The sequence below is a fragment of the Coffea eugenioides genome, chromosome 2, assembly GCF_003713205.1.
Source record: "Coffea eugenioides isolate CCC68of chromosome 2, Ceug_1.0, whole genome shotgun sequence".
Taxonomy (NCBI): domain Eukaryota; kingdom Viridiplantae; phylum Streptophyta; class Magnoliopsida; order Gentianales; family Rubiaceae; genus Coffea; species Coffea eugenioides.
In genome coordinates this window covers 6,772,072-6,795,914 of record NC_040036.1, presented here as the reverse complement: position 1 = coordinate 6,795,914, position 23,843 = coordinate 6,772,072, and the positions used below count along the sequence as shown (strand labels likewise).

Genomic DNA, 23,843 nt, shown 5'->3' with positions numbered 1-23,843 from the left:
GCACATGCGGCTGTCTGGGGTGTCTCTATCTAATTATAATTAGCAAATGTTTATTTCTACAGGCCACAGCATTACAAGGAACTCTACCTCTCAGCCATAGATCAACTCCCTAGTACACTTCCAAGGGAATATCTCCCTTCAATACTGTTAGATGCTGAGCTTCTCTTCTTCTCCTTGTTAATCATATTGACTATATCCAGTCCTGCTGTTTAACGATTACTTATAGTCATCCTCAGGGAGTGTTGTGAAACTTCTGAGGTTTGTATATACTTGATTCTCACTCGGAAACGACTTAATTACATATTTGAATCTCTGCTGCTGCTGCTGTTAGAAGCATCAAGAGGAAAACAAGTTTCTTCGCCACCAGTGTTCCATAGGAAATTGGCATATTTGGATGCAAGATAAGAATTCTCTGGCTCAATTGATAGGGCTTGTAGATATGTATCTTCTGCTCTCCAGAAGTCCTCTCTAACTATCCACAAAAAGTCGGCATACCGGCCTAGGGATTCAGCATCCAGAGGCTCCACCTGGATTGCTCGCTTAAAACACTCTTCTGCCCTGTCAAAGTCGATGAAGAGAAAGTCAGACACTTCATTTTCCGAGGCTTAGCGTGGCAAATTTTCACATTCATTGCTCTCACAGGCCTTAAAGTCATGGCTGAGCTAAAACTTCGTAACATGAGGTAAAAAAGGATCTTATGCAACATGAATCTTCAATGTAAATTGGACCTAGCCACCTTGCAAATTGGATAAGCTAAAGAGGGACTGTTTCTTCATAATCACCAGTCTTATGTTAGCCGTGACAAAAGAACAAAGTAACACAAAAATAAAAGACCTATAAGATAGCTGTTTTATAAACTAAAACCAATGACAAGCATGAGATGGATCTAGGCAGGTGGTTTATGTCCATTACTGCATAGAAATAAATATTTGGCCCAAGTAGGAAGAGAAAATTTTAATAGCTGATCTTCTTTACAAATGAAAAGTTCTTTCTGGCTCCAAAAGAAGGGGGGAAAAACAAAGAAAGAGAGAAAATTTTAGTAACTGATGTGATGTTTGGTTTTAGTAATGGCATAGCATGATGAGTCATAATTGGTTAATACAGTAGCTAATAATACATACTTTACTTGCTCGTGATTTTAATGAGAAATATTAACGAGCAAAAACAAATTCCAGCAGAATCAATAGTGTCTACCAACCGGATGCAATATATGTTTTGAGAAAATCACCTGTCATAATCATGAGCAACAAGGCGTAGAAATTGTGCATAATTGCAGAGCAAAAGTGGATTATCAGGATCCTGAGACAACCCCATCTGGTACGTAAGATCAGTCCTATGATATTCCATGTAGTCATCAGGTTCTATCTCCACAGATAGTGGAGATACAAACTTTTGCAACACATCATGATTAAGAACCATCTCGCCTGGACCTGGTTGCATTCTCGTTGCTTGATCCAGAAGAGAATTCCACAGCGACACCTCTGCCGCACTTCTGAATTCTTGATTGCCAACCTGCAAAAGTTCTTCAGGATCTGCCATTAAATGCTTTCTAGATGTTGATATATAACTTGAGTCTTCGTTTCTGCCATTTATTACTGAATTAGCTTCCCAGCCAACTCCATAATTATCAAAATTTGTTGAAGCCACTGACAAATTATCGCTTTGAGCATGTAGAATTGATCCCAACTCTTCCGTGGTTCTAGATAATGATCCATACAAACAAGCCTGTGATGTTGAATATACACCAAATTCTGCTAAAAGGCTCATCATACAGACCATCAAGGCTGGTGTTGGTGAAAAAACTTGCTGAAACAGCCAGACGAATGATAAATGCATGTCTCTCTGAACTTTAGAAATTATCACCTTTAAATCTTCATTGCACAATGCTTCCCTCATCTGTAATGCATAGCTCTGCAGCTCAACTATGATAAATACCGTCGAGGAGAAGGCCTTTGTCATCGAGGAACTAGCCAATTCTCCCACCCCTTTTAACGCTTCTTCTCTTTGGTGCTTCTTTTTAATCATCCTAAGCGATAGGGGAAGATCAAAGCTCTTAGCTCTTTGTTCAATATCTGCCCACAGTATTAAATCCCTCTCTGGCCAATCGGGTGGCTCTGGCATTATTCCAAGCGTTGTAGGCTCCAAGAAATCAATATGCGACTGCCATGACGAATTTTGAGAAAACGTTCGTCCTCTATCTTCCGAACTGAAGCCTTGAGCTAACCCTTCTGCATTGTGATCCCCAAAGACTTCATCCAAGTTTGCACTGCAAGACCTTTTCATTCTGTGAGCTATAGAAGCACGTTTGTTGAAATTGAGAGACTTGTTGAACTTTCTTGATATAAAGGAACCGGAAAGAAAATTTTGGCAGGCAATGGACTGATCCGCTTTCCTCTCTTTCATTGAAGGAGCTGAAGCAAAAGAACGATTAGTGATGGGGGAGAATGCTTGGTGTGGAACGTCCACACCAACTGGACTGATGTGGAGCTTCCTCATACTGTTTTGATCACCAATTACAGGCAAGAAAGAACAAAGGAGTCTAGGGGTTCAATTCAAGCGAGATGAGAGTGATATTACTATATCTTAGTAATACACAAAGTCAGTCAACGTAGGAAACAATAAGAATCGCGTGAAAAAAGTGTCTTTTTTCCCAATCTCTAAACTAAAGCCCAGCTGGCCTTTTGATCTTTATCCGATCTTGAAATAGAGGGGGGCAGTAGACTAGAGAACTTTGATTTGGTTTGCTCTGATAATGACCCCACCTGTGACAAGCAGATAAAAAGCAGTGCCACAATTAGTACCGCAATCAATTTCGTCAAAGATAATGTACGTGTATGTCTATTATTGTCTAGTGCTGCGCTCCCTTCGTCCAACGTCAAACGCGTTGGGGGGAAGCACGTTCCAGAAAAGGAGCAAACTTGACAATTTTTCCCCATGATTGAAAAGGACTGGTTGTGAAGGGAAACAGCTCAGTTCCTATGAGGAAACCTTTAATTTACGTGCATAACTTTCCAGTAGAGTTTTACAGACTCGTTAATGGAACTTTAAAAGGAAAAAAAAGTAACAAGGGCAGCTCTTGGCAGAAATTTTCCAAATACAAACTGTGGTTCCAACGAGTGATCCCTATTCAGTCTTGCACACAGCGTTAATCTTTTTACATATTTCATAAATGTTAAAAAAAAAACCCCACAAAATGAATCTTCCAACCCATGCCCTGCGACAATGATGCTCCTTCTCCGTACCAAAATAATCAAAAAGAGCCAAAAAAGAAAGAAAAAAAAGGGGGGACTTTATCCCCGAAACTTCATCAGCTTACCGGAGATAGTAGTGATCGTTGAGGAAAAAGAAAAAAGGACCACGTCTAGAACAGAAAGCCCTCGATGGATGGGTAGTAGTGCTTGAATCAGAAAGCAGTGGAAGAAACGCAGGAAGTTGGCCTGGGATCTGATTGATGAATGCTCAACAGAAGAAGAAGGACGTCAAATTTGATGACGCGTCGTTATTTGTGTGTTTGTGGGTGAGAGAGAGAGAGAGAGACAGAGATATGACTTATGAGAAGCTTTGCAGTTTGGAGTTCGGAGAGGTTTGCAACGTGTGCATACTAAAACTCAACTCCGTGATGGAATTGGAAAACGGGAGATGCAGCAGAAACACAGAAACTGAGCGGACTCCTTAAAAATAGTACTGCTACTAGGAAAAGTCGGTTCCACAGTTGCGAGTCCTTAGGCAGGTGACGAGGGCTGAGGGGAAAAGAAACCTTTTGGCACCCGCACTTGTTGCTTAAGATAGCCCTTTCAACATTGGACATGCCTAAGTTTGGGCTTCATGAAGCTGTTCTGGGCTTTAACCCAGCCTCATATATCGACCACTACTGTTTGCTACAAATATTCAAGGACAAGATTCAGTGAAGGCTTTGGTTTTGAATTATTAGATCAAATTGTTCCTCAAAAGAAAATTGGAGGAAATGAAATCCAATTCTCTTCGTGGGTTAAAGTCCATAAATTAAGGAAACAAAATCCAATTCGCTTGATGGGTGAAAGTCCATAGATTGTAGGACCAATCCAATCTTAGACGGTTGAACAAAACCACGGGTTAAAACAACGATCAATACCACATATCGACCATTTTATGTATGATCGACCTCAATACGCATCACCAAAGAAAGAACCGGGAATGGGCAACAGAAAGAAATAAAAACAAGCAATTGTGATAGACACTGGCGGACCTATGTCGCTCCAAGTAGGGTCAATTGATTTTTGAAAAATCCATATGGTTGTGTAGTAAGTTTGGATCTTTGCCCCATTCTAAAGAAATATAGCAGAGTCAATATCAAATAATCAAAAAGTTCATAATGCAATAAATAATTAAGAGTCAATTTAGATAAATAATTTTCTACCAAGTCAAAGTGCTTCTCAACTGTTCTTAAAGTTCATTAAGTGAAACATAATTTTTATGGGGAGTACCACTAAAATAAAGAAAAGAAATTTTAAGAGTAGCTAAATAAAAAATACGATGCACACAAAATGTTAGAAACCATCGAAGAAGAAAAAAACTAAAAATAGGGAGCAAAAATAGAGGAAGCAACAACTTGAAAAATTATCAAAAAGAATCAATTTGGATAAGAGTTTATTTGGATGATTTATTTGAGATAATTACTGTAGCACTTTTTGTGATGTGATGTATGTGAGAGAAAAAAGGTGATTAGAAAGATAAAAAGGTGGTTGAAATTTGTGAAGTAAATTTTTTTATTTGAAATCAAAGTTGTCCAAACAAACCCAATCAACTTAGAACAACTTGTTAGGAGGAGAAAGAAGAGAACACTCTCAACTCTCGTCTGGGTTCAAATTTGGTCTCAAAATTTTGAAGTCTAAGGTTAGTAGAAGTTAAGACTCAAAGATTTATCTATGTATTTGAATTGTTATTAATAAATTTATAAGGTTTTAGCAATACTTGATGCTTTATTGCTTCTTACTTGAATGTCATCTTGTTTTAATTAATTTGATGTGGTGCTCATTTTAGGATTCCAATCTTTTAAGAATAGTGGGTTTGATGTTATTGATTGGGTATGTAACTGTGACACAGTCCCTCTTGCAGTGATTGGATACACGCTCCTCCACAGCCAAGGAAATTCAACGGCTCGACATCGGGATCACGCCTTGTCAAGTGACCAAACGAATATCTAATTCTGCAGCTGGTAGGATCCGAACCTGCTGATTTGTAAATTGGAGTTTGAGTCGTCGAGAAAGGAATTACTACAATTCATTTTAGCTGTTGTGTCAAAATTTTACATCACTCTCATCCGGCTCCACAAGAATTTGTATATTACATTAATCAATCCAATATCACAGCAATTATTAATAAAATAATAATTATGGAACTTGTGATTATCGGTATCCAAGCATGCCCCGTACGGACATATCCCTGCTCACTGCCTCCGTCTCTCCGGACTGCACCACCGGCGTTCATGGCTCCAATAGTCCCCCAAGAACGTCTTGGCAGCATCCAAACTCGGAAAATAAGTGGGCTCCAGAAATATCTGAGCCAATGTATCCCCTGCATCCACCCCAACGAAGCCCTTGTTCCCCTTCGCCTCCACGCTTCCCATTACCACCACCAGCAGCTGCTTATACGAATAATAGAACCTCTTAACCGCCATCTCCACCGCCTGCAAGCCCTGGAGCAAATGAATCCTCTCAAACCCATTCTTCCTCCGGTACAACTCCATGGCCGCCTCTTGTATTCTCGGCCCTCCCTTGGGGTCCACCTCCACCTCCAAAATGAAGGGCACTTTGTGCCTCAAATCTTTTGAGAACTTGGTTATGTCAACCAGTTCTCTCGACCTGAAGCAGAACAAATCATTCTCCGACGTCGCTTTAATAGACAGTTGATTCTTCAGCCGGAGGAAGTCGTCCGGATCCATCAGTAAATGGAGATCTTCGATTTGGCTCAACAGATTCCAAATTTTCTCGAGTAGCCAGCAATTACTGGAGGCGCTCTCAAACTCTCTTTCTTCGATTTGATCCGAGATTCTCTTCAAAATTTGCCCCGACGTGTAGATCCATGATTCTAAGATTTGGTGAACGCTGTAAAGCGTTTGGTTTTCAGAGTTTTGAAGATTCATGTGATCGGACGGGGATCTTTTCAAGGCGTGGAGCTCAGCCGGCTTGCACACGCGATCGTAGTCCAGGCTCGGCTTGCCGCAGAGATTCGGCTCGCCCAAGCCTAAAGTATAAGGACAGCTCCTCATCTCGCACTCGATGGAGTAGAGGATCTTCCGGGCGACGTCTTCCGACTTCTGCCACGTGGCAAGGCGAGGCAGCAAGCTAGCCTCGCTCGCTCTGCTCACCACTGTTTTATTATCTCCTCCGGTGAGCTTCCACACCTCCGCGGAGCTGCTCTCGCGAACCAACACGCCGGAATTCGATGTCAGGTCAACAATCGGCGCGGTGCCACGCGTCCTGTAGTCCTCCTCGCCTTCTTGGCACAGCAAAGCTATAATCTCAACCTGGCCGGTGGCCAGAGACTCCAGCCGCCGCCTCCATTCTCTCCGGTTAGCGTAGGGTCTAGAGTCGGACAAAACGGCTGAGATGAACCGGAAAGTAATCTCCAAGCCTTGCAGAGCCGGTTTAAGTATGGATTCGTTTCTCCAGGTGGGAACATCTTGAGAGCTCCACAGCTTTTTCAGCTCCGGAAGTCGCAAGTAGTGCTCGTAGGCCGAACAAGCCGACTCAGAAGCCGGTGATAAATCGGCGACCCGAACGGTTGGTGTAGTACTAGAAGGTATGGAGATTTGAAGCATATTGGAAAGCCTAGGAGATGTGCTTGGTATATCGGATGAGATCATTTTTGTTTTCCAATCCAAATCCACCATTGTTCATAAAACTAAACGCTTCTATAAAATCGAAATGGGAAGAAGAATTTATGAAATTTGGTTAAAATTTTTGGGATGCTTTTTCGGTTTGAGAATGGAGAGAGAGAGATAGGATGGACGGTATTTATAGGACACAAGGAAAGGAGACAGGAACAGAGGAAAGGCGTGTGGAAACTGGTAAAGGAGGGACGGAAGTTCAAAGGCGCGGCGGTGTGCTTTTTTAAATTGATTTTCCTTCGGTTTGTGGGAAGGAGAAAATTAGTAATACAGCTAATAATTACTACTGCTTGGGAAGCTTATCCATACATGGATATACTTATTAATTTGCTTAAAAAAAAAAAAAAGGTAATGACGAAACTGCCTACTACAGTAGGTTCAAATTGGATCGGTCGACGAAACTGCCCCTTTTGGAACTTGGAACTATGTCCTTGACTAGTACTATATATAATGCCTTTTACTTTTCTATTTTCAATTTGATTTTGCCAGACAATAAAATTAAATAAACAACTACAATGTAAGTAGATTAATTTTAATTTTGACCAACGAGGAATTATTTGGATATCTGCTGTAACTATTGGCACCCAAACATTCTTCGTAATTGTTTTTTTTTTTTTTTGGGCTTGTCAAAAGTAGGGGTGCAAACGAATCGAGCCGCTGAAATCAAGCTCGAGTCGAGCTCGAGCCGGCTCGAGTCAAACTCGAGCTCGAGTTCGAGCTCAGAATATTAAGTTCGTTGGCTCGCGAGCTTGGGTATATATAAATATTTTTTTATTTTTATTTTTATTTAATAATAAAATTACGTATATTATATATATATATTTTTTATTTTTTATTTTCATAGTAAAATTACGTATATATCCTTAATATTTATTATTTATTAAGAAAAAATATTATTTTATTTATTTTTTTAAAAATAAAATAATTATTTTTTATTTTTTTTCGAGCTCGAGCTCGAGGTCGGCTCGACTTGATTCGATTTTTTCCTTGCACGATTATTTCTTCGCGACTGCATAAACCCATTGGTTGATTGCCAGGTGTTGGTATTGACCAATTGGGGCTATGAAAAGGTCAAATAGTCTATGGAACTGTTAGGGATTGAGAATTTTTGTTGTTTCATTACAACGTTGTTATTCCTTTGAATTAATCAATCCAGCATCCCTCATCCAGCCTTAGGATCGGATGCTTCCCTTATTCTTCTGGATTCTGGAAGAGCTCATCATAAGTGGACATGTAGAATATTGGGTACGTTTATGTCTGGATTAACGCTTCTGCCATCGTTGGCTAAAGAAGACTGAAAACGACTACAAAGTAGAAATGTCTCCGCCTTCCGGCGAAAACGACTCCACCCGAGAGCCGACTGTTTACGCTAAGGTTTTGGAACTCGAAAGTTTCCAAGATTTCCATCTAGAAGTGTTTTTAAGCCGTCACGTTAAAAATAAGCTCACTTCCTCTTCTTTTTTTTTTTATTTGTCTCAATTAATTATAGGCTCATTTCTTTCTTAGAAGAATAATTAGTTTACAATTATATCCATTTTTAATAAGTGTGTGTTAATCAACAAATTTGCTATTCCATTGATCAAATGTTCTGATTGGAACAATAAATACACCACTAATACTAGTATTAATGAATAGATTTAATAAGAAATTAAGAAGCAAATTAAATGTTTTGACTGCGTCAACTTCCTTGTCTTAATTTGTTTAAAAATAAAAGCATGCCTATCTTTGTGGAATGGAAGGAGTAATTTCCTTTTCATTCTCACTTTTGAGGAATGAGAAGCAGTCGTGGGATGATGGTTTTTTTGTTTTTTTTTGTCGCAATGGTAACATTCATATAACATAATCTATTCTAATCCACAGGAAAGGGGAGCCGATAGGAGTAGAAACTCGATTAAAAAAAGCCACTGAAAACAGCTACATATATTCTCGGCATGATGGTTGATCAGCCACTTAAGTGACTATGAACAGTTTGTATTTTTGCAGTTGTCGAAACTTATTTAATATGGGTTGGTAATTGGTTTTTCTTTTTTCTTTTTTGGTTGGCAAGTGATTTATATAAACACACTCGAATTTTTTTACTTAATATGATTAGAAATTACTTTCTGATGCATGCGACCAAAAAGTCATCTCATAAAAGAGAGCGCCCCCTTATCATCTTGAGCAAAATTTTCCAACCAACAAAAAAAAATCAAAGAATGTTAAAAGTAAACAATTTGCGGTTCAAGCACTCCACGCCTTTCAGGATCAATGCTTATAACTACTGTCACCGACCAAAAGAAATTCTTTCGGCACAACAGTGTGTGATGATATAGTTTGACATCTAAAATCTACGATTCGTGTCTGAATTGTAATTTTTCAACTATTTTTTTATTTTATACATATCAAATCGCTATAAAAACCTTAAAAAAATAGCAATCCAACCATAACCTGAACATTGAAAGAGAAGCATGAGATGCAATTTGTTTAATTCATGTAGCAGACTAAAGGGAGGATAATGCTTCTTTTTTCTTTTTTTTTTTCTTGGTGTCAATTCCTCGTCCAACGGCTTCATGAATGCCCGCAAGGATATGCCGTCTAATTTCCTCTCGAAAATACCTAATCACTAAATCCTTAAAAGGATATATGCTGGGGCACGACTTTTAATCCTTAAGGTTGGAGGCATTCATCTCTTAAATTATTCTATGATTTTCTACTTGGTTTTGGTTTTTAACCTTTTATATGTTAAGAAATCCCAAATTCTTCCATTTTTTTAAAATTAAATCTCTAATTTCCTCTCGAAAATCCCTAATCACTAAATCCTTGATCCTCTCCCCAATCTGCAAACACTTCTCTCCATGTCGAATTCCAATCGTCTCTTCATCCCTACCTCTCCCCTTCTAAATATAAAGCGAAAGAACGCACATGTTTGAGAAAGAGGGAGACTTGCTCAAAGTGGGAACCAAACGCAAAGACTTACGAGCAAAAAGAATGCGAACCCAGAAGAAAACGTGCCCAGCGGGAGAACACAAAAAAATTGATATTTAGTCAAAATTCAAAACTCACCGGAGAGTAAAGAAACATTAATGAATGCGATATGAGACTTCTTTTCTTTGACCTCGACTTGTAAGTTGTATGTATCATGTATGTAGTAGTTAGAAGACTCTTTTGGAATGAAGCTAGTCCTCAACCCAACTTGACTAACGTTGGCTTAGATGAATGTTTTGTGTTAGTATTTTTTTTTTTGGCTACATATCTCTGTTAGTAATTTAAACCATTGTAGTGGTAATTCACAAGTTAGGTAATTATATAATTCTAAACATTTCCTTTATCTTACCCAATCTTTATTATATTTATTTGCATTTTTTGTAATATTTCTTATATTTTATAAATATAAAAAAATTCAAGATTTATAGGGTTTTCGCCTCATGTCTCAAGGTTTTCATCCCACTTTTTTTTTTTGTGTCAGCAACAATACATTTGTATAACCTATTCTTTCCAAATTTAGGGGGGAGAGGGAGTCTAAGGAGGCTGTGATAGGGGGCTAGTGGGTATACAGACCCAACTAAACTAAGGGAGTGCTCTGGCACAATCCTTAGATTTTTTTCGCTGCAGGTGATATTTGAACTTTCACCTACAGTCCAAGAAGGAACTTAAGCCCCTCCCTAGTGGCCACTGAGCCATTGGCCCAGTGGTTATCCCACTTGAACGGATATAGAGCACCCCATCCAACACTTTTACCTTTTAAAACATTGCTTTTGCATGAAGTTAAAAGGGTAACACTTGTCTCAAATAATCTCATTTACGAAGTAGTGGAAATTTTCCACTTTGTGGTAATACAATTTTTATTCAAATGAGATTTGTTTAAAAATTTGTCCATGCAAACAAAAAAAAAAGACTCTAGAAAATCTCGATCAGCATGTAAACATTTTTTTTTTTATTAATCATGATCCGTTTTAGCTGGAGATATTAAACAAATATCGAAGGATGTAGAATGGTCCCGGAAAAGGCATTAGATTCAGTTTAAGTAATGATTTTTTTTTTGAATCTTATTCTAATTAATCAAGTGTACTTTTTCATTTGAGACCTGTGAATGTTTAATGTGCAAAGTTGATGCTCTTGTCAGTCAGTTTCTGGATTCAAGAGTCACATCAATCTACATTGGGGCCTTCTTTTTGTTTGTTTATTTGGTTTGTAAAACAGAGTATTGTCTTTTGCCCCCAAGTCCATGTGACTTATTAGGCTGTATTGAGATTACATTTTCGCCCCTCTCTTTATATGACATGTATTTGAGTTTAAAATATACATTCCATGACGTACCTTAAGATTTTCTTTTGCTAGAAACCTCCAATCCATGGGATAGTCCTTTGAATCTTCAAAGCAAGTATGTAGAACCTCCTTCCTTCCTCGTACCCCGCCTCCCCCTCCCCCTTCCTAATATATTCAATGTTTGGATTGTAAGTTATTTGAGATATTTTTACTATATCATTTTTTGTGATGTGATGTATGTGAGATAAAAAAGTAATTGAGAAGATAAAAAGGTATATTAGAAATTGTAATGATGATGTAAACAAATATATTTGAACAAATAATTTCCTGTCAAAACACACTTCGAATTGTTTTGGTGCCAAACTAGCATTCTCAAGTGATGAACTAACCTACAACCTAAAAAGGAGTCGGAAATGTTGATGGTAATAACTTTTCCTTACCACAACATCAACAATGGATTCAAGTATCAATGTGTTTGGATTGTCAATTATTTTATTTTATTTACACTTTATTTATGCACATTGATTTGTTTGTATCATTAACATATTTTTCAATTATTTTTTTATCTCACATACATCATATCAAAAAAGTGTTACAATATTTTTTTACAGAAATTGTCTCAAATAATTTACAATCCAAACACACTCGTACTATCTCCCGAATCTGACAAATCTCCTAGTAATTCCGTGAGATCATATCCCGTCTTGAGTACAAATATCATCGTTGACAAAATGACGGGGATAATTGTTGCAAGTCCATTGTCGATTGTGTTCTTAGTTCTAAATGAGTAATAACCGCCAGGTCATACTGAAGTTGGCATCGAATGATTTGATCAATAAATAACTAGACGTACAACATTGCTTGAACTCTTTTTTTTTGTTTTTGGTGGGAGTTGGGCGGGGGGGCAATTTTGTTATTAACGACATCATGAGGGGTTGTCTCATTATCATTAATCTTTATCTTTCCCGTAGGGGGGCTAGGGTGGGAGTGGAGGGTTTGGGGGATGTCAAATCGGCTGCCTCCAAAGAAAAGGAAAACCATAGTTGATGATTTCCATTGGTTTTGGATAAGCCTCCAAGTCGAACGTTATCTTGCCCAAATCCAGAGATCCACTGCTCCTCCAACATTCAAACTTAGGCGGGGGCAAAAGGCAAACGACCGAGTTGGACTCAATCTCCGCGTTTACCGCTTCAAACCTCCAGACCCCACCCGCCGGCTTTTCCCACTTGTTGACTTCTCATAGGCAATTTTTTTTTTTCCAACTAAGCCAGAGCCAGCCAGCCAGCCAGCCGCCCAGCCAGCTTCACTAATGAGCTAATCACGCCACCCATTTCACATGTGACTTGCTCCGGAGGTGAAGTTGTCTGTATGTACGTTCGGCATGGTGATCACGTGTTACTACAGCCCCATCATGTTAGATGGGGGTTCCTCCAACCTGTCGTGCGTATGTGGACGTACACATACGGTACGATTGGCGGTTCCAAAAATCAACGTCTCCACGTGGCAATTTGGCGGTTGGGGTCTCAACGGTATGTTTGGCTTGCACGCCGGGATACGGACAGGCGTCAGCTTATCCACTCATACCCTAACTCAATGGGAAGCACCGGTGGTTGGCCCCGCCATACTCGCGTGGATTCCCCGCCAATTTATTATCCAACCGACGTACTCTGTACACTAGACACCACTACTTGATCTTTTTAAGGTATAAAGAATTTTTGTTTGATTTTATAAATAATTAGTGGTATTATTGGTTCTTTCCATGCGAACTTGGGAGTTGAAGAATGAGAATGGTCTTATGATCCGCGTCCGGTGCTTAAATTAATCCCCCTAACGCTTTGACGCGGTGTGTTTGACATTTTGGATTTGATTTCTAGACAAGTCTCTGCTTCGTTTGACAGCCCTTCTAGGGACATGCTCCATACTCCCATGGCGTTTTTTAAATCTTTCTTTGCACAAATCGAAACGGGACTCGGTGATGACCGCTTTGTTTGAATTGTATTTTTTTAAAATTTTTATAAAAAAAATTACTGTAATAATTTGATATATATAGATTTTTAAAATGCAATGCATGGGAATGGATAATGGGAACCAACAGGAAAAAGGTAAAACGCATATCCGCGAATAAGCGGAAAAGGAAAACAATTATATGTGTATGGGATTGGATTAGCGCAAATGTGAATTGTCATTTGTCACGCTGGATTGGCTTTAGGGTTAGTCAAAATGAGCTGCTGGTTCCTATTGAGGAAGCATGTTTTTAAATCTATGTCATGTTATGTTCCAGTAGTTATCCGATGTTAGCATTGTATTACTATATAAATACCTTTTACCGAAATTGTCAAGCCAAATTGTGGCAGCTGGTCTCGGCCAAAAGTTGTCCACAGCCTGTAACTCTGTGATCTTTAATTCCTATCTTGCAACGTTTTCTTTTTAAACAAAAGTTATCCCTCGAGTAACAGTTCATTTCCATTATAAACCCACTTTTTCAACTTATATAATTTATATTTACGATCATTTTTTTATCTCATATACGTCGTATCACCAAAGAAATAAAAAAAAAAGCTACAGTAATAATAGGATATCTCAAATACTACGTCTGTGTATATCCAAACACACAAAATGGGAGAATCTTGTCGTGCTCGGTGGAAAAGGCCGAAGAAATGAAGCACCAAATCCACGGATACACTAAGTCAATTGTCATCATGATGCTATGGATTGGTTCCCTCAATCAACTGTATTGGTCTATAACAGATTCGCAATTCTATGCATGTATTGCGTTCTTGATCTTAAGCGATTCTAAATACATTGAATTTAGCGGTTTGCTTGCTCTAAAGGGCAGAACTGTGCATGGATTCTGGACGTAAATTAGGAAATCAACCTTATCATTCGGGCATCTAATAGAGTAATATCACCAGGACATGGACATGTGGTTTTCCAATTACCATGAATGGTTCGTGAACAAAGTCCCTTCTAGTATACATCCCCTTTTCACCAGATCATCATCCGTCCGGTACATGAACATTATATACATGCGAAATATACTTTATTTTTGAAAAAAAAAAACCCAATAAATCAAAGACACCACTGCTTCATTTTCAAACATTGGATTTCTTGTAACAAGAAAGTTTCTCATGGGATAATTTCCACCTTTCGATGGCTAAATTTTCTTATTACTGTCATAAATCAAATCAAGATGTGATTGCGTTTTTTTAGTTACCCAATTGACTAGGAGTCGTTTCGGGTGTACGACATGACATTATCAAGATTAAGCTCTAACAGTGGAAAAGTTTCAGGCTCAATTATATTCGGTACCAGTAACGACCGCACAACATCGAAAGGTGGAAATTATAAGCAGACAAGTTATCCTACTCTCAGTTTCAGTGCAATTTGACGCAGTCCCACTTGTAATAATAGACAAGCAAGGCAGGGCAAAGCTAGACTTCTCATCCTGTTTTTCTTTTTTTTTTCTTTTTTTTTTAAACTGAAATGATTGGATTTTGTTAATAGATAATTAATCTGTATAATTCTTGAGCAAATGCTCATGTTGAACTTTACAATCGCGTAATGTGACACGGAGGAGGGATCCAACATTCTTCGTCTTGTGTTAAGCTAGCAGCATATTTGCTGATCATTCTACTTCTTGTACTACTTTCATTTGAGAACGAAATAAATGAGCATTTCAAAAACAACAAGCTGAAGCTTTGGATGCCCCCCTCCAAATGAGCAAAAATCTTTAGTTTTCTTGGTCTTCAAAAGATATAGCAGCTTTGGTGATGAAATTTCCTGCCGGTGCATATAGTACATATAGAGGAAATTTACAGTTGTAGCTATTAACTTTACCGGTTAAAATCTTGTACGCTTGTTGGTTGACTCCATAACTGAGAGAGAGGAGGAGGAGGAGGAGAATAACATGAATCACAGCAGCAGCTCCTAAGGCATCAGCTTTTTGTTTCTTTTCTTTGTTCTTTTAAATTTTCCCCCTCTAGATAAAACTTTAAGGCATCAATCAGCCTACAAAAGCAGTACTAGCTTACTAGCAAAGAGGATCTTATCAACGATAGCTTGAGGTCGAACCATTCGGTGTTGTTAAGGTATAAATTCCTTGCTTAAAACTTTGTCAACGAGTACTATTTTGACAAATTGCCTGCCAAGTAAAATTAGAAAAAGGTCCTGACAGGGCACAAGAAAGAAAAAGTTAAAAAAGGAGATGAAGAACTGCAATCTTGATCTCATTCCATTGTGAAAGGGAATATGGTACCTCATCCGACAACCTCAAATTCATACCCCACCGGCTATACAAAGCAGGGACAAATCAAAGCTAGTTTTGATTCTATCATCAAAGAAGAGGATAATTCAGATAATATGATCTCAGGTCTAAATCAACTGCGGATGATGACTCTTAAAGCAAACCCATGCACGGGTTCAAAATGTGCAGCCTGTATAAGCTGCATTTAAGGCGTTCACCATTTTTTGTTTGTTTGTTTGTTTGTTTTCAAAAGGAAACCTCCCTGGATCATGTGTAGCAATTATTATTACATTTTTTATAATGCGTGCCACAATGACCATTGATAATACTCTTTTTTCAGATTTACTGTGCTTGCATTTAAACACTTTCTCTCAATTTAGCTTCATTAAAGGAACAAAAAAAATACACATGATATCTCTCATTTAACACCTTCCTCTTAACCGAAATCAAATCATTGCTTCAATTTCTTGGTTAAAAAACAGGAGAAGAAAAAAAGAGGATGAGGAGGAAGAGATAGCAATGATTTGGTAGACCAATTTCAGAGGTACATCGTGCAGAGGACCCGCAAGATTGGTAGACCAATTTCCTCGTAGTCATTATCAGCTTCTCATTTAAGAGTTTCTTAAAGGGGGGATTCGGAATGGAGATTCTTCAGCATCGACTCGACGTTCGATCACCGGCCAACGGTACTGCATAGACCTAACACAGAATTCAGAAGTGCAACCAACGTCAGAAAGAACCGGATGTAAAATTCAACAGGCGACATTTTCACACGCCACAAACATGGATGTAAGATTAAATGTAAAATCGCTAACGGCTGACTGATCGAATGAATGAGTCACGATGTACCTCCTGATCAACATCTCGAAACAGGTTCGGATTAAAGAAAGAAACCAGAGAGCTTATTGCCGCTTTGCCATGCAGAACACAAAGGCCAGGGATGAGTTGGTCCGCTCGTAAGTAAAATTTAAGCTTTAAGATTTAGGAGGAATTCATTAAAAGTGCCTGTGAAATCCAATAGCGCCTAGAATTGGTGGTCTTTCAAGTGTAGGCAAATCATAAAGGTCATAAATTAAGCCTGAAAACGGCCCAACCACGTTAACTGCTCTTAATTCTCTCGGTGACTACCATACTTTTGAGTGAAATATGAACCATAGGCCGGTAGATAAGATGCATTGAGCAAGCAGGTTTCATATGCCACAAAACATGCTTCCTATGGGCAAAATAAACTCCTAAACCAACCCCAACGGGTCAACAATCAAAAAGCACTCAGATGCGAATTACGTGTTAAGACAACTTTTGTGCAGCTTACAAAACACATTATCTTTGGTCCAACCCAAACTTTCCGGTGCATCTCCAAGGATACGTGCATTTTGCAAATCGACACCAAAATCCTGCAGAGAGGACAGAGATGTTCGCTGGAGGGCTAAGCAAGCAATCTCTTCTCACAATTGGTTAGATAACTACAACCTGAACTAGCACCATGCTCGTTGACTACACGTTCCCTACTTGATAATAAAAAAGTTTTAAGACTGTAACCATTCATTTGAGCAAAAACCACCTTCCTGTCCGGACAAAATTTCGGAGAAATTATGACTTAACACGCGAATCCTAATAGAAACCCCAACACACAATTCCATTCACACAACACTGGCGAAAGACAGACGCCACATGTTGAATCAATACTAAGCATGCCACGTTTGAAGGATCTGATCGTTCACGGTTATCACTTAAAATATGTCCAGAAACCATAATAAAAAGAGACTGCTACGACAAATAAACAAAGGCGAGCCAAAAACCCAAAACAAGTCAAAACCAATTGGTGCCATGGTCTTTAGTATATCAAAAAATGGAAAGTCATGAGATACGTCAACTTCATAAAAACATCAAGAAATCAAAATCAAATGTCCCACAAGCTAATTTTAATATATAAGCTTCCTGAAGACAAACATCAGTCTTAATCAAAGAGACTGAAACCCATATCATCATCAGACTCCTCTGCAGGTTCTTCTTTCTTCTCTTCCTCTTTGGCAGCAGCAGGGGCAGCACCTGAATCAGCAGCCGCAACTGGAGCTGCAGCAACAGCAAATTTGCTAGGATCCTGCATAACATTTTTGATGAAAAGAATAAACAATCAGCAAAACAGAAAATAACAAAAAAAATTCAAGCCACTAAATGTCCATTAAGGGAATAAAATACATACCTCAAGGTACTCCTTCACCTTATCAGCCTGTGGGAAGGAATAATCTGTCTCGACAGCAATAGCCAACACATTCTTGTAGCCATTGATGAACATATGTGGTGCGGCAGCTAGGGTTGGGTAAGAGATGGCCAATGACAATGAAGTGACCATGGAGACTCCCAGAGCAAATTTCTCAATGAGATCATCTTCTGTCAGATCAAGCACCTCAGGGCTGAAAACAGATCCACTATCATAAACAGACAAGACCACAAGCCCATAAGAGAAGGGCCTAATCCCAAGCTTGGCAAGCAGAGCAGCTTCAGAAGAACCTACTTTTTCACCCTTCTTGATGAGCTCCACAGGTGTAATAATCTCAACAGTACCCTTGTTAATCTTGGTGGGAATGTTGAGAACCTATAAGGTAATACTGTCGGAAAACAATGCTATGGGCTGACAATCTAAAATTCAATTTAAATAGGTAAAACAAAGACCTGGAAGAAAGAAGTCTGGGATGGATCAAGTCCAGTATTTCCAGGTGGGACCACCACATCAACAGGAGCAACCAAACCAACACGAGCAGGAGCTCCAACCTGTTAACAGCAACAACAATGTCAAGATGTTTTTAGCAAAAATAAACAGTTGGGGTTGGGGTTGTTGTTGGGGGGGGGGGACACAAGGAAAGAAGAACACGGCTTCAATTCCATATACAATTAAAGAGATACTAAACTTTATATCTCCTACTTTAAAATCGAGTAAACATCTTAATCAACATGCAAGTGATTTCTAGGATACTAGGCGTCAAGCTCATCAGCAAACATACACACATTGAAATACACAACATTTTGAGGTTATTAACAAACTTTACACAACTCTCCTAATCTGCTACCTTTCAACACACTCATATTTAGAGTCAACATCAAGTAGCAGCGTTAAAACATAATCAGCTCTTGTTGAAAAAAATTGGATAAGCCACTAAACCAATAACAATAACAAGACTCTCATATGACATAATATCCAAAAGTGAGCTGTAAATATGACAATAAGCAAAAGTGAGCCATAAAACATTCCTACACATAAATGCTTCTAAAATAGTGTTACTGAAGCTTAAACATCTCTTAACATAAGCAACATCAGTGACGAATCACTTAATTTGCACTCAATGATCTCTTAGGTACAACAAGCACAACATGAGAATTTTGTGTTTCTCTTTGAATCACATATGGAGACACTCAGATTTGAACCTCAAGCAATGACAGAAACTTTTAAGCACAAAATCCATATATCCATAATCACGCACAAAAGGTAGATTAGCAATTTATAACACGGTAGCATTACCAGGACAGCCAGGTAAAGACAATCTACTACACATATACAGCAGGAAGTGCAGGTATATTAGCAGTCCACAACTATGCATATGGCATCCCCTAAACATTTAGTTACTTGCATATATTGTTCTATAGATAGTCGGTGGCACAATTATAACGTTCATGTTTGTCCAACATACAAAAAAAATTATGCTTGCTTTTACGAGGAAAATTATATAAAACAAGAATACCATGAAAATCAGAACAAACATAGCAAAATTGACAAATAATCCAATGCGAACCCAAAAAATTAATTGAATAAAAAAATTCTTTCACAAACCTTATATTTGGCAACCTCCTCACTGATTTCCTTCAAGTCACCCTTGGTAAAGATCAACCCAACATTTCCCTGTCACCACCAAAAAGATAAAAGGTATCAACAAAAATACATTCCATACAGTTCAAGACTGCCAAAGATAATCGCAACTCTGCATCACAAAAATAAATTTTAAAATTTTTAGAAAAAATGAACTTACAACAAGGAGAGGGATAAGGTTAAGGATAGCTTGATTTCCAGTCTTCTCAGCATGGACTCTAATGGTCCTTTTCATCATGGTATTCTTTCCCATCAGCACAATAGAGTCGCCTCTCAGACCCTTCCTGATATTCTGGAGCTGATTCGACCCAACGTTATCAGCCGCCGCTATCAGAACCTGCGAGTACTCATCCAGAAGCTGGCAAAGCTTCTGGTCATAAGCGATCTTCTTATCAGCCTTCGATGCCTTGGTAACCATGTTCGCAAAATCTCACTTTTCTTAACTCTCACAAAAAAAGTAAATCTAAACTTCTATTGCTAACTATTTTACAGTTAGCAATTTTACAGTTACAGCTAAAACCCTAGATACGAATTGAAGAGATTTTCCTTTGCGTTTTTTGGGAGTGGCAAAAATGAGGGCCAAGACGAAGCTTTTAGTGCTCGATCAAGGCGGACAGCGACGGTGCCGTCACTTTAACCTCTTCGATTCAGATTTGGGGTTTTGGGGGAAAACTGTAGAGTGCAAAACCCAGAGATTTTGCGATGTAGACGGAGAAGAGTGTTTTGGGTTTATATTTGGGGATTGAAGAGGATGACCTAAATTGGACGGTGGGATTATAGGGATTGTATTAGATCGGAGGGCTCCTATTCCCTCTCACTAATGTGGTATGGACGGGCTACCTATAGTGGGCTAGATGGGTTGAGCAAATGATGTGATTTCTGGATTGTTATGTTAAGATTATGGGCCGGTTCGATGCTTGTGACCTTTATTAAAGCATCCCAGTTTCAGCGTCTTTCAGGTCCAATCATAAACACTGGCTCCATCCACAACTTTAAATTGTGTCCACGTCTTTTCTGGCCCAGGAGAGTCATGCTAAATCTTGGAGTACCAGATGAGGCGTTAAGAGCCTGTTTGACCTTTTAAAAGTTCAAAATCACACATTATCTAAGTAAAAAAAGTATTTATTTAAGCATGCATCCAAATGACATGCTTATGCACTTAATACTAAGTACTTTCAGTGAAAGTTATGTTAGGTGAAGTACTTTTCTTCGATTAGTCATCGCAAAACCCAAACGCACGCTAAATCTAAAGTACTCCCTCCGTCCCACTTTGATAGTCCTGTATTCCTTTTTCATCTGTCCCAAATTATAGTCCACTTTCAAATTGAAGAATGTAGTTGTATTTTAATTTTTTTAAAATACCCTTATTCAATGTAAGTAGTTGTTACTATAAATCTACCCCATTTAATGAGAGTTGATTCTTTTTTTACCATCAATTCAAGTTCTCATAAAGTTGTACCATATTTAATGTGAGGGTATTTTCGGAAAATAGCAATCTAAATTTACTTTTCCAACAAATTAACTACTTTTTCTTAAACTGTGTGAAAAAAGAAATAAGATTATCAAAGTGGGACGGGGGAGTATTATTTAATTTAAGAGTTGATTTGAACACAAGCATGTATACCGACAAAAGTCACAAAACCCAATTTATCTAGGAGAAACATACATCACAAGATTCTACTCGTCCTGTTACTTCTCTATTGAGTGCCATTATCACCAGAGCACCTTCTGTGCAAAGACAAACAAGAGGATTAGAAAACTTGCTTTTACATTTCAAGGCATTACCATTTCAATTGTTAAGGCAAAATTACCATTAGTATTTTCCAGCTTCCTTTTTCATATAAATCACTCTTGCATAGTTATTCTATGATTCATTTTTATTCTCAACTCCTGTTGTATTATTTTCTTAATTTTGCTTTAATTTCTAAAAACCACGGAAGTTTGAGCAAGGGATGGAATTGTGTTTTCACGCGAGGTTTTTCTAATCATGTTGTTTCATTGTTAAGGAAAGATTTTGATTAATGTGTGGTTCGCGGGCTGTCATGATGCAAAGCATGATATAAGGTCCAGTACTGACACCCCAACCACAAGTCACGCTATCGAAAAATTAAGCAGATAATATACATATTTTTGATGACACGATGGATTTCATATTTTACTCGTACTCCTATTTTGTATTAAGGGGGAGAGGACGGGTCCAAATGAACCAAGAAGAATTCGAAAGGGACTGAATTATCATTGACCAAACGAGTGCATTTGCACCCACTGATAAAAATTTCAAGAAATCTTGGAGGTAAATGCAAATCAATCCCTTGACCTACACCCAAGAAAAATTTAAGACTCCGCTCTTCCTCTTGTTGGCCAACTACTCTAAAGATGGTTGGTTGAGCAGACAATATACGGTGAAGTGGGAATTTGACTGAAGACGCAGGAAACAGCAATAGGAAAGATTGGAGTAGTAACAAGTAAGGTAAATGGCAGACACCCGAATTCATGATGATCCAGTCTCGATTTGCATGATAGATGTCTTTGAACGTGATATGGTGCGACGATTGAAGTGACCGGCGAAAGATTGATAGGCATTGATTCTTGGAACTATCCCACTAAGGCTCCAGAATCACAAATACACCTCCAGGACCTTGATGCATCATCGCTCACCGGATCGGATCACGTCTCCCCAGTAGGCAGACATCTCACACACCCCATTATGATTTGTGCAGCAACAACAAAAGGCCCTAAATTTGTTCAAACAAACTGTGTTTAGTGGACATGCATGTGATTGCAGGTCATCTTTTCCTGTCATGATCCCATATTCGTGCTCAATGTCCTCTACTTTAACGTTTTTTTCTTATTATTCTTTTGTTTTTGTTTTAACATTTCATTTTGAGGCAATGACAGTAGTATACAGTGATGAAATTGGAGGAATATGATCTAAGACCCGACCGAATAGATTGTGAGCAGGCAGTGAAAGAGGTGAGGCCTTGAAAGGATGTAATGTAAGCGTTCCATATTAATAATTAGTAGTAACACACAGAGAATCATAAGGATCACCCATTATTAATCAAATGGAATAAAGATAGATGGCCAATAAATGAGGAAGGCTCGAGTGTCTGTCAATACCTATTTGAAAACCACAACCATCAACAAAAATGCTTGCATGGATTGAGACACGAGTTCATCACTTAATAATACGCATCAGGCCATGGAGTCCAAACTAAAGTAGAATGGGCACTGGTGGAGAGAAGTTCAAGTAACAAAGTCCAAGATGAGGCCGAAGTTGTAAGATTGGCCTTAATGAAAGCAAAAGAAAAGCGTTGGCGAAGGATCCAAATATCACGCGAGAACAGACATTTTATATCCATGATAAAGGCAGGCGCAGGAGCAGACATACATACATGCACCCTTGTGGAGAACATAAAGAGTTTAATTAACTTGTTTCAATTGCGCTCTTTTTGTGTCAGAAAATCCGATAATATGAATCATTGTAATAGTCTTAACCTATATGTAGTAAGCAATTTCAGAGATGAGGAGAGAACTTTTGTTACTCTTTAAATGTCGAGGTACACGTTGTATAGTTTTTTGAACCGTTACTCAAATACTGTAAGTTTTTATCAATTAAAACATCTATAATTCCATCTGTTTTCTCCCGGAGTTCAAGATGCATGTATGGATTATCTCACTTCACTTATGAAACCTGAAAAGATGATATATATGGTTTTCGAAATTGCTGTTACCTGCCAATAGCATTTGGAGGGCTGTCACAAGCATAATGAGTAAATTAGCGAGACAATGGTCAGCTGCTTGGTTTCCTTCTCTGCTTTAGAATTTAGAACGACTAACTAATTAAGTTCAAAAAGCTAAAATTAAGTTTAATAAACAATTAAACCAAAGACAGTGTACAAAAAACTGAAACGAAAATTCCATGGCCCAAATGGTGCTATTTTTGATTCTCTATGTTTATGGCAAGCACCTGAAAGGAAGTGAAACATGCGTACAAGAGTATAACCACCGCAGTCCGACATCTGACGCAGTGCATTTCTGATTGGGATGGATTATCAAAATGGTGGCATACCCATCAATGAATCCAGTTGAGTCATCGAATTGTTCTAAGACGTGACAATCCATATTTGAAGTGGAATATCTGCTAGTTACAAATGGTATGCTGCTTCTAATCATTCACATTCCCATTAGCATTTAAACAAAAACGGTGGGGTCTAAAGGGAGGGTGAAAAAGAGCAAGTCCTAGGATGCTCATCAAGAAACTAATAAACCCTCGTGGGATGGGGTTTATCTGGAACAGATTCTCTCAATAAAAAAAAAGTCTTAACTTTGTTCCACCAATCAACCTTCTGGGGGAAAAGGAGAGAAAGTGACATTTGAAGGAAAATCCAGCCGGATAAGTTAACTCCATAAAGAGCAAAGCTTACAAACCTCAACTTTAAAACGTACGAGAATGGCTTTTGAAGGTATGGTGATTTTGCAAAGCAAATGTCTTTCTTTTCAATGCATTAGTGTTTTTCAATTGTACATTTTATTCGTGGGAACGATGGATTCCTTCTAATCATTATTGAATGGACCACCATACATATGCAAACATAAAGTCATGCTGATACCCATCCTTAAGC

The 23,843-nt window shown here is 38.4% G+C and overlaps 3 protein-coding genes across 4 annotated transcripts; all 3 read right to left on the bottom strand.

The window, feature by feature from the left end:
- Positions 1-13: 13 nt before the first annotated feature.
- Positions 14-3,732, bottom strand: LOC113763698. 2 transcript variants are annotated; one of them, XM_027307596.1, is made up of 3 exons: positions 3,317-3,729; positions 1,229-2,762; positions 14-558 (listed from the first exon to the last, which is right to left on the bottom strand). In XM_027307596.1, exons 2-3 carry the CDS (start codon positions 2,494-2,496, stop codon positions 297-299), a joined length of 1,530 nt encoding a protein of 509 aa, XP_027163397.1. In that variant the 5' UTR covers positions 2,497-2,762; positions 3,317-3,729; the 3' UTR covers positions 14-296. The 2 variants fall into 2 exon arrangements, with proteins under 2 accessions (XP_027163397.1, XP_027163398.1); XM_027307597.1 differs by having other exon boundaries at positions 445-553; positions 3,317-3,732.
- Positions 3,733-5,237: 1,505 nt separating this feature from the next.
- LOC113760479 (nematode resistance protein-like HSPRO2) lies at positions 5,238-6,974 on the bottom strand. Its single transcript, XM_027303065.1, has one exon. It carries the CDS (start codon positions 6,869-6,871, stop codon positions 5,426-5,428), a length of 1,446 nt encoding a protein of 481 aa, XP_027158866.1. The 5' UTR covers positions 6,872-6,974; the 3' UTR covers positions 5,238-5,425.
- A 10,170-nt stretch (positions 6,975-17,144) lies between these two features.
- LOC113760652 (60S acidic ribosomal protein P0) lies at positions 17,145-19,930 on the bottom strand. The gene is made up of 5 exons (XM_027303320.1): positions 19,379-19,930; positions 19,183-19,251; positions 18,030-18,128; positions 17,560-17,952; positions 17,145-17,457 (listed from the first exon to the last, which is right to left on the bottom strand). Exons 1-5 carry the CDS (start codon positions 19,634-19,636, stop codon positions 17,314-17,316), a joined length of 963 nt encoding a protein of 320 aa, XP_027159121.1. The 5' UTR covers positions 19,637-19,930; the 3' UTR covers positions 17,145-17,313.
- Positions 19,931-23,843: the final 3,913 nt, after the last annotated feature.